At 40.4% G+C, this 14,553-nt stretch overlaps 1 protein-coding gene and 1 pseudogene across 1 annotated transcript; both read right to left on the reverse strand.

The window, feature by feature from the left end:
• Positions 1 to 1,883: 1,883 nt before the first annotated feature.
• Positions 1,884 to 4,747, reverse strand: LOC128511454 (survival motor neuron protein-like). The gene is made up of 3 exons (XM_053484331.1): positions 4,617 to 4,747; positions 3,177 to 3,404; positions 1,884 to 2,435 (listed from the first exon to the last, which is right to left on the reverse strand). The coding sequence occupies exons 1-3, from the start codon at positions 4,742 to 4,744 to the stop codon at positions 2,420 to 2,422; spliced, it is 372 nt and encodes a 123-aa protein (XP_053340306.1). The 5' UTR covers positions 4,745 to 4,747; the 3' UTR covers positions 1,884 to 2,419.
• A 2,724-nt stretch (positions 4,748 to 7,471) lies between these two features.
• Positions 7,472 to 14,553, reverse strand: part of LOC128511714 (beta-glucuronidase-like) — a 12,803-nt pseudogene continuing 5,721 nt past the window's right edge.

The following is a 14,553-nucleotide window of genomic DNA, read 5'->3' on the forward strand; positions in this document are numbered from 1 at the left end:
TCCAAATTTTCCTCATAAACCCCGTGTCCTGGAGATAATAAAGAACGAACTAACTTGAGCACTGGAGCTCTAACACTGGAGGCTCCTTCCATACACCAGCTGGATTTATATCAGCTCTGAACAAGTGACGCTAACTTCTTTCATTTGTGTCTCCAAGTCTTGATTATCAGACTCGTGTCAAGTGTTTGTTAAAACACTAGCACACATGACTCCAGATGTTTAATATGATGAAGAAAGAACGAGAGAAGTGCAAAAGCTTCATCATGAAACTGATCTACTAAAACTTATTAGAAATATTTTACAGCAGAGATTACAAATCCTGGTGCTCGACTGTCCCTGCACTCCACACTGCTCGGATCAGGTGTGTTCAGATAACCAGAACCTGGAGGATATCATCTTAGATGAGGGTGGGACAAAGTGAATTAGTATCTCCCAGCTTCTGATTGACTGAACACACCTGATCCAGGTAATCAGCAGTGAGTATAGTGCAGAAACAACCAGAAAACACGCACAGCTGGAGATCTTGAGGATTACAGTTGGCCATGTCTGTCCTACAGGAAAAATCTCCATTTAACACTTTTTTGGAAAATGTAATTTTATTAACAAAAACCTCCACTACATGATTTGTCCAGTCCATGTGTGTAAATGATTCCTCGTGCTCCCAGAGCCACTCTCTCACACTCTGAGTCCTGGAATATGGCCGTGTCATCAGTGTAGAAACCCTCCATAGATGTGATCCTCTGGTGGTTCAGTACATTCAGGTGGTCAGCTGACTTCATTTTATTGCCCCATAACGTTACTGAGTCTAGACCTGAGTAACTGATCAACCCCAGATCATAACACTGTCTCCAGAGGCTTGTACAGTGGACACTATGCATGATGGGAGCATCGCTTCATGTCCTTCCCTTCTCACCCTGACACGCCCATCACTCTGGAATAGTTTTTATTATTAGTAAATAAAATTTGTAAATGATGGATCAAATGGTGGAAATAAAAACTTCTCTGTTCTCCGTGAATTCCTCTTGTGGTCTGTAATGACGAATGCAAGAAACGCATGTGTTGGTCATTAAAATGTTGATACTGTCAAGCAAGTAATCAATCAATCAATCAAACAAACAGAGAATTAAATAAATGACTATTCGACCCTCAGTCCAGAGAGTAAAACTATGTGTGATTATTAAGTACCCTACATAATATGAAACACTTAAAAACAAGAAAATGAATATTTAAGATTAGGATGGACTAAAAAGTATTAAATATGAAATTAAAGGTTAAAAAAGATAAAGGATTGTTTGACTGTATGTTTGTTGACTTTGTTTAGGTTCAGAGATCTGAATCGTCCTGAGGAGGTGAAGGTGAAGATCCTGAGCGCCCACAGGAATCAGACATGAAGGTAATAAAATATAAAAAAAGATTATTCTGATTTATAAAGCAGACTTTATTATGGTCAGGGTGAAATGATAGCAGAGGAAATATGAGAGAAAATATTTTAATAAGAAGAATCAACCAGATTTCAATAATAATATCAAGACACTAAATTACAATAAAGATAGAAAATGGACTTAATTTATTAGATGAATAAAAAATTCTAGTAAATGAATAATAAATAAATTGAATAATGATTTTCTAATAATTTGAAACACACTCCTTTTCCAGACTTTATCGCACTTTTCTCTACATCCATCCTGCTGAAGACATAAAGGTCATGACCTCCTCCAGTGCTGATAATCAGAGCGTTTAAGTGTTTAACTAGATTACACATGCAACACATAAGTCATTTAAAATGCCATACAAATTAGACGAAAGATCACTTTTAATAAAATAATATAATCAGGTTTTTCGAAATAAATAAAACAAATAGATTAAAGTCTCTCTTAGTAGAGTTCCTTAGTGGTTATTTTTATGAAAATATATTTTTAAATATAATCCATTTATAACATTTGAAATCTCTACAAGTGAAGCATATTGTGAAATTATGTTACCTCATCAATTAAACAGATTGCATTTGGTGTAAATCTAAATCCAGGATCTTATTCACACAGCAGGTTGAAAAGCTCAACAGAACAGAATTATAAAATAATAAATAAATAAGAATAATTAATGTGCATTAATGTGTGTGTTATCTTTCTGAAACATATCTGCTGGTCTTTATCTATTAATGCGGGAGATAAGTTGTGTTTCGAAAAGGGGGTGCCAATACTTTGTGCAGCACATAAAGTCAGTAACACCTAAAAAGCAATGTGTGTAGTTTCTGAGGTTTAGAGCAGAGCGCTCCCTTGTGGTGAACCTGGGTAAGAGTTAAAATGTGTGTGTGTGTGTGTTCAGTCTCAGTCAGTACTCGACGGCGATGCGTCTGGACAGGATGGAGGCCACGTTGTTTTCTGAACACTTCCTCATCGCTCTCTGCTCCTGAACCGCCTTATACCGCTGTATACCTGAACACACACACACACACACACACACACACACACACACGTTGAGATAGCAATTTTAGGTGGAGCCCCTTACATTCCAGAGCTGTGCTGAGAGCTTCAGAGTCATCCAGAACATTCACTAAACAAAAATCACTAAACAAATCTAGAGCTACGGACGGAATTCCAGAGAAATGACCTGATAATTATAGGAAGCCACAAATTGTTCTGAAGGCGCAAGAGACATTCTAGATCCTCACTGTAAAGAACCCCACAGCGTCTCGTGTTAATTATTTAAATGAAGTGTTAGTTAATTAGATCTAGTGTTCATGTTAAAGTTTTAGAAAGTTCTACAGTGGAAATCCCTGAGAACCACAGGAAAAATTCAATAAATTCTAAAACTACAGAGGAACCTCGGGGGATTCAGAGGTACATGTGAGAATTCTAGATTTAGTGAAAAATTCTATAAGTAGATGTAGAAATTATTAAAGACATTTCTAGAACATGACTAAAAAAGTCCAACTTCTTGTGAGAAATTTTAGAAGAAGAGTAAAAAATACCCAAGGTTCACAGGGAATTCTACGGAAAATCAATTTCAGAACAAAGAGCGGAAAGTGTAGATTTAGGAATTCCGAGGAAAAAAATCTAGAACCTGGTTCTGAAGCATAGATGGGAATCTTTCAGTAAAGCTGCATAAAAATTCCTGCATTTAGTAACTTCTGTGAACTCACTGTTTTACACACACTCACACACACACACACTCACCCATGCGTCTTGTATTTGGCTGGGACTCCAGGCTCCGCCCATCCTAGAGGGGGCGGGGTTTGAAGTGGTCCTGGTAATGGGACAGGTGGGAGGGCACAGGATAAAGCAGAGACGGATGGTCTGAGATGGGAAGGGGGCGGGGCTGGAGGTGTTAAAGGCATGGTCTGTGATGAGGGGATGATGGGAGCCGGAGGAGGAGAAGGAAAAGAACCGGAACATTCCATCAAACTGAGAGAGAGAGAGAGAGAGAGAGAGGAGAAGAATAGAGAACTATCTCACTTTCTGTCTCCTCAAGATGACTCGAGTACTGAGTAACTGTTTCAATCGTTATGTTCGATTTATAATATTATATGAAAATTATATATATATGTATATACACACACACACACACACACACACACTCTTGCTGATCATTTGGAATCTGAAGTGGCTTATATGAAAGGTAAAGGCCTCTAGATTACGCTCATTTTACCAAAATAAAATCTTATCATGCCGTGATTTTTAAATATTTAATTAGGACATATATTATCTGTATATACATTATATTATATGTATATTATAGTATAGTCTCGCCTGCCATGTGAAAGGCCCGGGTTCGATTTCCAGCCAGCGTCCAAACCCCAGCCACTGGATGCAGTGTGGAATCTCATATTTCTTCATGGCAACAAAAACAAACATGTAGCCTGTTAGCGCTTAGTTATTTACCGATGTATTACGGTAGAATTAAAACGGAATAAAGCCGATTAACATCCTTGCGCAAGCGAGAGTTGCATGGGACGAGTGGCAAGAGGAGGGGGTGGAAGGGGGGCTGTATAGGCGAGTGTGCGTGCGTGTGTCCGGGTAATTTGACACTGTGCTCCTTCACTCACAGCTATGGAGCGATATCCCGGACAATATTCAAAAGGAATTGCAAATGGCACTTGGAATTGCGTTTCCCATATGTGGACGCACAAAGTGTGACATAATTCAAATGCAATTGCAAACTTTTCATTACCGTTTGCTTTTTCGCCTTCGTGAACGCACACTGACTGCCAAATTAAAAGAAATGTCCATTTGCATTTGTATTTCCCATGTCTTACAAGCATGACATGAACCTGTCATATTTAAACAGCAAAATCAATGACCACGTTTGCACGTCAAGCCAGCCGAAATTCAAACGCAATCGCTAATCTATTTGCAATTGCATTTTTAACACATTACACGGAAACCTGTCAGTCAGCATCAGCGGCGTGTCTATACTGTGGGCGTGATTGCATGGGGAGTGACGTCACTCGCAGTCGCTGACCAAGAGGGGAAGGGGACACGCTGGACAGGGTGCCAATCCATCGCAGGGCACACACACACACACACACACACACACACACACTGTGGGAGAAAACCAGAGTACCCTGAGGAAACCCATTAAGCACGGGGAGAACATGTAATAGATTGATCACTTACGTTGTATAGGCCTGCCACAGCATCCGCCCCATACTCGCTCTGTATGATGGGCTTCTTGTATTTTCCATACCAGTTGTCAAACTAAGTTTGCAGCTGGATGAAGATGATCTCCAGATGCCCAGGGTCATGGTACCAGGAAAAGCCTGAGGAAAGGAGCCTGAGGAAACACAGAAGTAGTACTTGAACTTACTGACTGTTTGGTCTCACAGAGGTTGTATTCCAACATCGTGATTTGTTTGTGCAATATTGCCAGCTGCAATTATACTAAAACTAATTTAACGAGAACTTCTCAAACTTGTTGCTATCAAGAACCCTTTACGATCACATTTTGACAAGTTCGTTTTTTTGCCCCTACAGAACTTTCAATCCATAGAGCCCAAGCCAGTTATAATGTAGACTGTCAAAATGCAGAGATTTCCCCTCCTTCTTCACCTGTCAATTTCCTGTCTACCAGCCGTCATATAACAGCTGCCAACCGGGAAGGGTGAAGGTTATCACACATGCTTCCAGACAACCTAATTTAATCATATATCTGCTCATGCTGTATCACAGAGCACTATGCACTGGGAGATAGCTTACCATCCCTTCCCAAAGAGCATAATGGATTCTTTCATTTTCCCTTTGTATCCTGGTCATGGGTCATTGTGGCATCATCAATATCCTAACTCATGAAATCCAGTCAACAAAGCGAAGTTAACTTTTGTAGTATGCCAGACTCGTGATCTCAATACGCTGGCCTCTCAGGATCTTCTTTAATGGCCCAGACAGGTATAAATCGCTTGGAGTGACATCAGAACCATACAGGGGATGTGGCAATAACTGTAATGTGCAAGTAGTGCTGGCGAATGTCAAGTCCTGGTTCGACTTGAACGTTCCTCGTACAAAACACAGCACTTAAAAAAAAAATTTTTAAACCATATACAAATTGTGTGTTTTGGAAAAAAAAAAACTCAGAAACAATTATATTAATTTACTGAAATTTAAAGAAGGCCTGGGTCCGTTATTTTTGTGTAATACGGCTAAACATGGCCATGTTCTTATCAGTTAGAGTTCCATGCTGAACAATGTTGACTGGGAAACCGAGTATAACTAAAAGTGCTGCCACGTTGTTAGTTTTATCAGCAGACATACAGTAATGTATGCCTAGACCTAAGGTTTAGCAGGTTTAGAAGTGTAGCTCATCAGTTAATGAATCACTTATCTGTTGAATGAGAAACTTATCTGAAACCAAAATGAGGATGGGTTCCCTGTTGAGTCTGGTTCCTCTCAAGGTTTCTTCCTATTACCCTCTCAGGGAGTTTTTCCTTGCCACTGTCGCCCTCGGCTTGCTCACCAGGGACAAACTGACCATTGTGATTCATACACATTCACATTTCATACAAACTTAAATAATTCTTTTGCTTGTGTAAAGCTGCTTTGCGGCAATGAAAATTGCTAAACGCGCTATACAAATAAAATTAAATTGAATTGAATTATCTGATGATTGTGGCATAGTAAAAGCAAGCTTTGAGTGTTTCAAAAACTGCTGATCTCCTGGAACTTTCAGACACAAGAGTGTCTTAGATTTTACACACGACAGTGTGAAAAGCAAAAACATAGGGGGAGGATCAGACGGGTCGAGGCTGACTCAAGTAAGAACCCTTTACGCATCTCAGAAAACACAGGGCATAAAACCTCGAGGTGGATGAGCTTCAACAGGAGAGAACCACATCAGCCAAAAACAAGAGGCTATCATGGGTGCAGGTTGACAGTAAAGCTGAAGCCGCCAATCTTTATTTGTCCAAGGTGAGTCTGCACCAGTGATGGTCTCAGATTCCTGTTCCTGGTTAAAAGGAGTTGTTGCGTTGTTACGGTTTGATGCTGGGTTCATGTGGAGATCCTTCTCAGCTCACCACGGTTGTAAAGAGTAACTGAGTTGCTATTTACTTCCTGGCAGCTCAAACCATCTGACCATGTTCCTCTGACCACAGAACTGTCGCTTAGAGGTTTGTTTCTCTCACAGCATTTGGTGTTAAATCTAGAGACTCGTGGTTTCAAAATTCTCAAGAGATCAGCAGGTTATGAAATACTGAAACCAGCCCTTCTAGCACCGACAAATCATACCAGAGTTAAAGTCTCACACATGGCAGTTTTCCTTCATCTTCTTGTCCGAAATGAAAATGAACTGAAACTCTTGCCTAATTATTTGCATTGTGCTGCTGCCATGTGATTGGCAGATTAGATAACTGCATGAAATGTACAGGTGTTCCTACAGTAATACTGCGTGTGTGTCTTTTGTACATTTTGTACTGACTGCACATATATGGTCTATGCAGCACCTTCTATGTAAGTCATTTTTTTTTCTAACCACATTCTTCTGTTAAGTTGATGGTTCAGGACTATTCTTCCAATTTTTTTTCCCTAATGTACTGGATAGTTTTTAACCAAACTCCAATAATTTCAGGAATCTCCTTAGTTGTTTTCTTTTAAAAAAAATATTTATTTTGAAATAAATGAATAAATAAAATTAAATTAAATTTGGATCTTTTCTGTATTTCAAAGTTGCACAGCTGATAAATTTTGCTCGGATTGCACATTAATATTTCGTACATAATTATTAAAAATATTTTTTTTGCTCCAGTTGTGTAAAAGCATTACCTAGGGTTAACAATTATGTAATTAAAGAAAAACAAACAAAAAAATGTTAAACATCAAACCATTCAATCTGTACAGTATGTAATAAACTATATAACTTAAGTAAAGGTGTAATCTTAAAGTAAAATAAGTTTATTTCTCTTTACAGTAAATTTGTATTCAGTAATGAGCAGGTGAAGGTATTAATAATAGAAGTAATACTGTTACATTATCACATATCGCTATATCTTACATGTCTTTAATGATCTGTCTCCAGGGCTCTCGTCTATGACCACGATGCCATGGCGCTCGGCCATTTGCAGGATCTCCTCAGCATACGGGTAGTGACTGGTGCGGAACGAGTTTACGCCCATCCACTTCATCGGGTTGAAATCTTTCACGATGAGAGGCCCGTCGAAGCCCTTCCCTCGAACCTACAGCAGCAGAGGAAACGTATTTAAATTCTACATTAAAATATATATTTTATATATTTATTATATACTATTATGTATATAATAGTTTTTGGAGCTGTAATAGTGATACAAGCCTGTAATAGTGATATAGTAACTCACTGCTTTTATTAACATTGGCGTGTATTACCACCAGAATGCATTTTACTGTCAATGAGGCTGAGGTTTAAAAACTGCTGGATCATTTATTTTGGAATACATCAAGAGCATATATTCTAATTTAATATCACTTAATATTATTTATGCCTTACATTTGATCACCATCTACTCCAAATGATCTGATACCCCTTCACTCAATCTAAATAATGATGATGGGAAGAGGTTCTAGACCAGCTCCAAAGGGAGTTCTGCTGCCCTCTGGTGGTAACTCTCACATCTGCATCCTCATGTTTGTTGACTCCATGGAAGTAGAAGGGCTTGTTGTTGATGAGGAACTGTGTACTGGTGACTTACACCAGTCCGGATTCCCACAGGCAGCGTGTAGTAATCCACCTCACCACTCTCCGCTGTGAGCTCAACCTGCGTGAACAACAGTTAATCCACGTCAAACATCTAAAGATCTCCGATTCTCCGTCTGCTTCTGTACCTGAATATAACCTGATTCAGCAGGACGGCGTTCTCCAAACATTTTCCAAACAGCTGCACTTTCCAAATTTTTATAATCAGAAATCAGAAAAAATAAACATCATTTATCATACTATGTGGGGAAAAAAGATTTAATCTGATGGAGTTTTCATTTTTTTGTTCTCCAATTTATTTAAGTAATAATCATTAATTAATCATTAATATTTTTAGTTAATAATAATTATTAACTATCATTAATATTCTATTTTAAGAAATAATAATAATAGTTAATAATTATTAATAGTTAGCTGTATGCATATCTTGACTAAATGCATATCGCAATTAAAATTACTAGGGCGTTCAAGTCAAACCAGGACATTTTTTTTTGTTGTGCAGATTAAAAGAGTAACTCTCTTTATTCCTCTATATAATCCCCTGTTACACGAAGGCTCTTATCCTAGAGTTTCACCAGTGCTTTGATACCATCATGGTAAAAAGTTCTCTCATTACACCAGACCCACGATCGGACTGCCTGCGTCACGTCTGAAAGCCTGGCCCCCTTAGAATCTCCTTAAATGGTGGAAATGGCTTGGACTGAGGTCAGGACTGTATGGGGGATGTGGCAGTAACTCCCAGTCGAGTTTCTGTAATGTGCATATGGTGTTTGCGAATGGCAGTGTGTACAGTTCCCATCGATTTTCAGGCATCAGACATTCCACATCCACGTTGAATGTTCACGTCATGAAAGGTCATTCACGGATGTACAGCCTTCTTTAAAACGTCTACACCATTGAAATGCTTTACTGCAGCTAATATTCACATACACTCCTTTGCTTGAAGTCTGTTTCATGCTTTCATCAAGACTAGTCCCGGTTTGACTTGAATGCCCAAGTAAATGCTACTATGGTCAACATAAATTTAGAATGTGAAAACGTACCCAACACCACTCACCTCCATGGAGTGCAGGTATCCTGGGTTCTGGTGCATCAGGTAAGGCCACCACAGGTTGACTTCAAGCACTGTGAGAACACCAATGGCTCCCTTAGCAGTGGCCACACATTGGCCATCTTTATCCATAAGCGTGACCTTTACCAACAGCTTGGCACTGCCCTCTGGTGTCACATCGTAACTCACAATCCCTACAACCAACAAACATCTGCTTAAGTGAAGATACACAACACAAGGCACATATGTAACATCATACGAGTTGATATTACATGTAAATATTGAGGTCACTGACCAATACTGTCTGAGAAGGAAGTAGTCACGGTGATGTCATCAATGTATGCCCCCGGAGTCGTGTACAGTAACACAGAGCGGTGGATTCACGCATAATTAAAGAAATCAAAGTTGGTGTTTTGGATGAAGTAACCAGCAGGATACCTTTAAAATATTAGAAAAAGAAAACAGTTTACACAGGTTAGTGTCTCAAACACTGGGAAAGTGGGATTAAGGCTAATTATTAATGATAAATAATGTATAATCATTGAAATGGTGGAGAAATTGTAAATGTTTCACAACATTAAATCTGATTTTAAACGTTAAGGTCTATGCACTCCTGGCCCTGAAACAAGGATCTTACTTGGTAGGATCGTTCATGTACTGGATGGTTCCTGGTGGAAGAGTGTGCAGGGACAGGGTGTTATTAACAGCGATGGTGATTCGGCTTGGCATATTCGCACCCATCCGGATCACATCACCAATATTCACTTCAAAGGGAAGATGTCCGCCTTCATGTTTCATCACCCGAAACCCGTTCACCCACTGGGAACACAGGGAACACAGGGAGTTCAGGAAACTGTTATTTATTGCACATTTAAAGTGAGGGACCTCACTGTAATCCGACTGCAGACTTTGTTTCTAAGCTCATGAAGAACAAACTGCAACTGATTTTCTGATTTGCAAAAGTATTGGAACATTTTCAAATACACCGTTTGTGCAAAACAATGTAAGAATAAGCAAATCAAAGAGACTTAAACCAGACTTACGACTACTGTATAACAGTGTGCACGTCCAACTCTGAGCAGAATCCTCGTGTCCTTGTTCTGATCCCAGTGCTGAGGGATCCACGCTTCCTTCTCGTACCGGCCGATGAAATCTCTCAACTTATAGTCCTGAGTTACATCGTTGAAGACTGGAGTTTGACTGGAGTTTGACACAAGCACAGACACAGACACGGTGAGAACGTGTTTCTGGGATGATATGCAGGAACAATAGATCAGATTTTTATTATTTATATATTGATTTATATATATAATCTAAAAATGGTTCATATTATTTCTACACGAATACCTCACTCACAGTCGCAGTAAATCTACTAAGGTAAATATATCTGTTTAGCAAAGAGAAATGTAAAGTCATTGACATGATTTGTCTCCAAACACCACATGAACATGAGCAAAGTCCTTTTTTTTCCCCCCACATGTGCAACACAGAAGCGTCTCAGCATGAAAGAAACTCGGATCAGTACCAGAATCGGATCAGTACATTCCTGTCGACAGAGCAAGGTTAACCTTACACCACCAACAGGCTGCCATTTTAGAACCAAACTGCGAAAGTTTTCACACCCCTAGGACAAAAAAAAATTCCATCAATTAAATACATAATCTTGTTAATATTTTTATTCTCACTCTGCCAGATCTGTAAATCCTTCTTCACTTATAACAGAACTGGACACTATGAACTTTAGGGCTTTTTTTGTTTGCTTAGTTTTTTTTTTCTTGTCTTTGGGTTGGTTAACTACATTTCAGTTTTAATAGTCAGTCACTCACTTGCTCATCATCTATACTGCTTTTATCCTGTATACAGGGTCACAGGGGCCTGGAGCCTATCCCAGGAGACTTAGGGGACGAGACCCTGGATGGGGTTCCAATCCATCGCAGGGCATAAACACACATTCCAACGCTCTTTCGAACACTATGGCCCACTATTCCCAATAATTAGGAATGCCAAATTAGTCTAATCTGCATGTCTTTGTCATTTCAAATACAATGTGGTGGTGTACAGAGGACAAATGCTGAAGAAACGTAAAAATCTTTCAGAATGTATGGCCCTGACTGTAGTTACATGTTCATTCATTCATTCATTGTCTATACCACTTATCCTGTGTACAGGGTCTCAGAAAGCCTGGAGCCTATCCCAGAAGACTAAGGGCAGGGGGCGTGGTAACCCTGGACAAGGAGCCATACCATCGCAGGACACACACACACACACACACACACACTCAGATGGTCATTTACACACTATGAGAAATCTGTGAATGCCAGTTGACCTGATCTGCATGTCTTTCACTGTGGGAGGAAACCGGAGCACCCGGAGGAAACCCACGGATCACGAGGAGACCATGCAAACTCCATGCACAATGACCTGAGGCAGGACTCGAACCCTCGACCTTAAAGGTGCACGGCGGCAGTGCTCACCACCATATGGCACTAATCCAGTTTTAACACTCACTCACTCACTCATCGCTACAGGAAGTGTGAGTCAGGAAGAACACCGAGGGAGTTGTTTCCCATAGGAACCTTCTCATCAGATTATAAAACCTTACAATAACTCACTCTCATCAATTACTCACTCATCGTCTATACCACTTTATCCTCTATACAGGGTGACTCAAGTATCACAGGGGGCCTGGATCCTGTCCCAGGAGACTTGAGGCACGAGGCAGTGTGTACGCTGACAGGGAACGCCAGTTAACCTGATCCGCTTGTCCTTGGACTGTGGGAGGAAACTGGATTTCCCGGAGGAAACCCCTCCACTAAGCCATTTAATAGAAAATAAAACACAAAGACAATAATAAGGGCAAACTTCAAAGTGGACTTCAACTTACATCCCTAGATATATTACGAGTTAAACACTAAATAACAATCACTCTGTCCCACTTACACATATCGCGGTATAATGTTGGTTACATTGCCACTTCCCTGCACGGAACCTTCTGGATGAGTAAGAAACATGTGCCTATCACGTGCCTATCACGTGTATTACGGTACCTCTGCTAAAGGCTGTTTAAAGCAGAGAGAAATCGGCTCTGAATGTCCACAGTCCGTTCAGCTCCTCCTCACCTCCCGGGAGAAAGAATCCCGCCGTCCACTGACATGCACAAGGTCCACGCAGCCGAAAAACACAAGCACTTTACCAGCAACATTGTCCACTCTCTGTGCCTGCACTGATGCAAAGGCGTCTGCTTAACTGTGCAAATCCCCACGTTCGCTTCCGCTAGTCGTCACATGACACATACACCCGCGCCACATGATCACTGGAGCATGCTCAGTGCGGCGCACACGGCAGCCCCGCCGCCATCTTGAACGGGACTCGCCTTCCACTTTGCCTTTGGTCGAATTTAGTCAAGTCAAATGTATACTCAGCAAAAAAAGAAACGTCCTCTGACTTTCAACTTTTTTACTTTCAGTAAACTTAATGTAAGCACTGATGGAGGGATTGTGTGTTCCTGGTGTGACTCGGGCAGTTGTTGTGGCCATCCTGTACCTGTCACGCAGGTGTGATATTCGAATGTACCGATCCTGTGCAGGTGTTGTTACACGTGGTCTTCCACTGCAAGGATGATCAGCTGTCCTTCCTGTCTCCCTGTAGCGCCGTCTTAGGCGTCTCACGGTGCGGACATGGTGATTTATCGCCCTAGCCACATCAGCAGTCCTCATGCCTCCCTGCAGCATGCCTAATGCACGTTCACGCAGATGAGCAGCTTACAGAAAGTAGGCATTTAAGGTCACAGTTCTAAAAACGCAGGACACTAAAGAGACTTGTCTACCGACTGTGAAAAACACCCAAAGAAAGATGCCCAGGGTCCCTGCTCATCTGCGTGAACGTGCATTAGGACAGCTGATCATCCTCGCAGTGGAAGACCACATGTAACAACACCTGCACAGGATGGGTACATCCGAATATCACACCTGCGTGACAGGTACAGGATGGCCACAACAACTGCCCGAGTCACACCAGGAACACACAATCCCTCCATCAGTGCTCAGACTGTCCGCAATAGGCAGTCCATGAGGAGGAGATGCACTGCAGTACTTCAAGCAGCTGGTGGCCACCAGATACTGACTGGTACTTTTGATTTTGAGCCTCCCTTCATTCAGGGACACATTGGGAAACATTTTTAGTTTATGTCTTATGGTGTTGACTCTTTTAGTGTTCATACAAATATTTACACATTAAGTTTACTGAAAGTAAAAACAGTTGGAAGTCAGAGGACGTTTATTTTTTTGCTGAGTCTATATGTATATGTTTGTGTATATATATATGTGTGTATATGTGTGTGTGTGTGTGTGTATATGTGTGTGTGTGTATATATGTGTGTGTGTGTGTGTGTGTATGTGTGTGTGTGTGTGTGTGTGTGTGTGTGTGTATATGTGTGTGTGCGTGTATGTGTGTGTATGTGTGTGTGATTTCCGGATTTTTCTCTTTAGATTCTGTCTCTCACAGTGGAAATGCACCGATGCTGAAAATTGTAGACCCTCCATGATTTCTAAGTAAGAGAACTTCTGCAAAATCACATGGTGTCCAAATATTTATTGACCTCACTGTGAATTAACTGGTGATATCAACCTTTCCATCTCTATGAACCAGTAAGAAACAGGTGCAGATGATCAGGCGGGTGATTAGTACACTGGTGATGCCAAATGTTTGAACAGACGAGAGGGGAAAAGGAGGTTGCTGTTGTGGTACATATGCACTTTGCAGCCTGTCACAAAAAAACCTTTGCTCCTATTTCTTTAATTGAATCCACATCATTTAATTTAATATGAAGTGTTGTGCTATACGGTGGTAATTTCAATACTGTGTATTTTGAAGTTGTTTAACACGATTTGAATTCAACATTATGACTGAATGTTAAACATTTTACGCTAATCTAAAATCTAGACATGCATGCACATTTAAAAAAGAAAAGAAAAAGAAAAAAGAAAAAAATTGTGTATACACATATTCACTTTCTATAGTTTTAAGCCAAGTTGAAGGCTACGGTAACTCAAGTTGTGTCTATGTGCGGAGATGTTTGTCTGTTACCTAAAATGTGTACAGAGTGGTTATTTGAGTTACCCTATATCTTTCCTGTCAAGAACGACCAGCCTGGGTTGAGCCATCATTTTTTTTTGTTCCGTTGTGTGTAAACTCGATGTGCACTTTCAGTTTGATGTAGAATTTATACGTCTACCGTGTCTGAATGACTTCACGCATATGGTGCTGCTGCTGCATGAACAAGTGAGCAGATAAACTGCATAAATGAGCAAGCGGTCTGTGTAAGTTCACACAATGATGCCTTCCTT

The sequence above is a fragment of the Clarias gariepinus genome, chromosome 23, assembly GCF_024256425.1.
Source record: "Clarias gariepinus isolate MV-2021 ecotype Netherlands chromosome 23, CGAR_prim_01v2, whole genome shotgun sequence".
Lineage (NCBI taxonomy): Eukaryota > Metazoa > Chordata > Actinopteri > Siluriformes > Clariidae > Clarias > Clarias gariepinus.

Coding starts and splice junctions, on each gene's coding strand:
- LOC128511454 (XM_053484331.1), bottom strand. CDS start 4,744: ATGACCCTGGGCATCTGGAGATCATCTTCATCCAGCTGCAAACTTAGT. Junction 3,405..4,616: donor CTGTGGCAGGCCTATACAAC/GTAAGTGATCAA, acceptor TCTCTCTCTCAG/TTTGATGGAATGTTCCGGTT.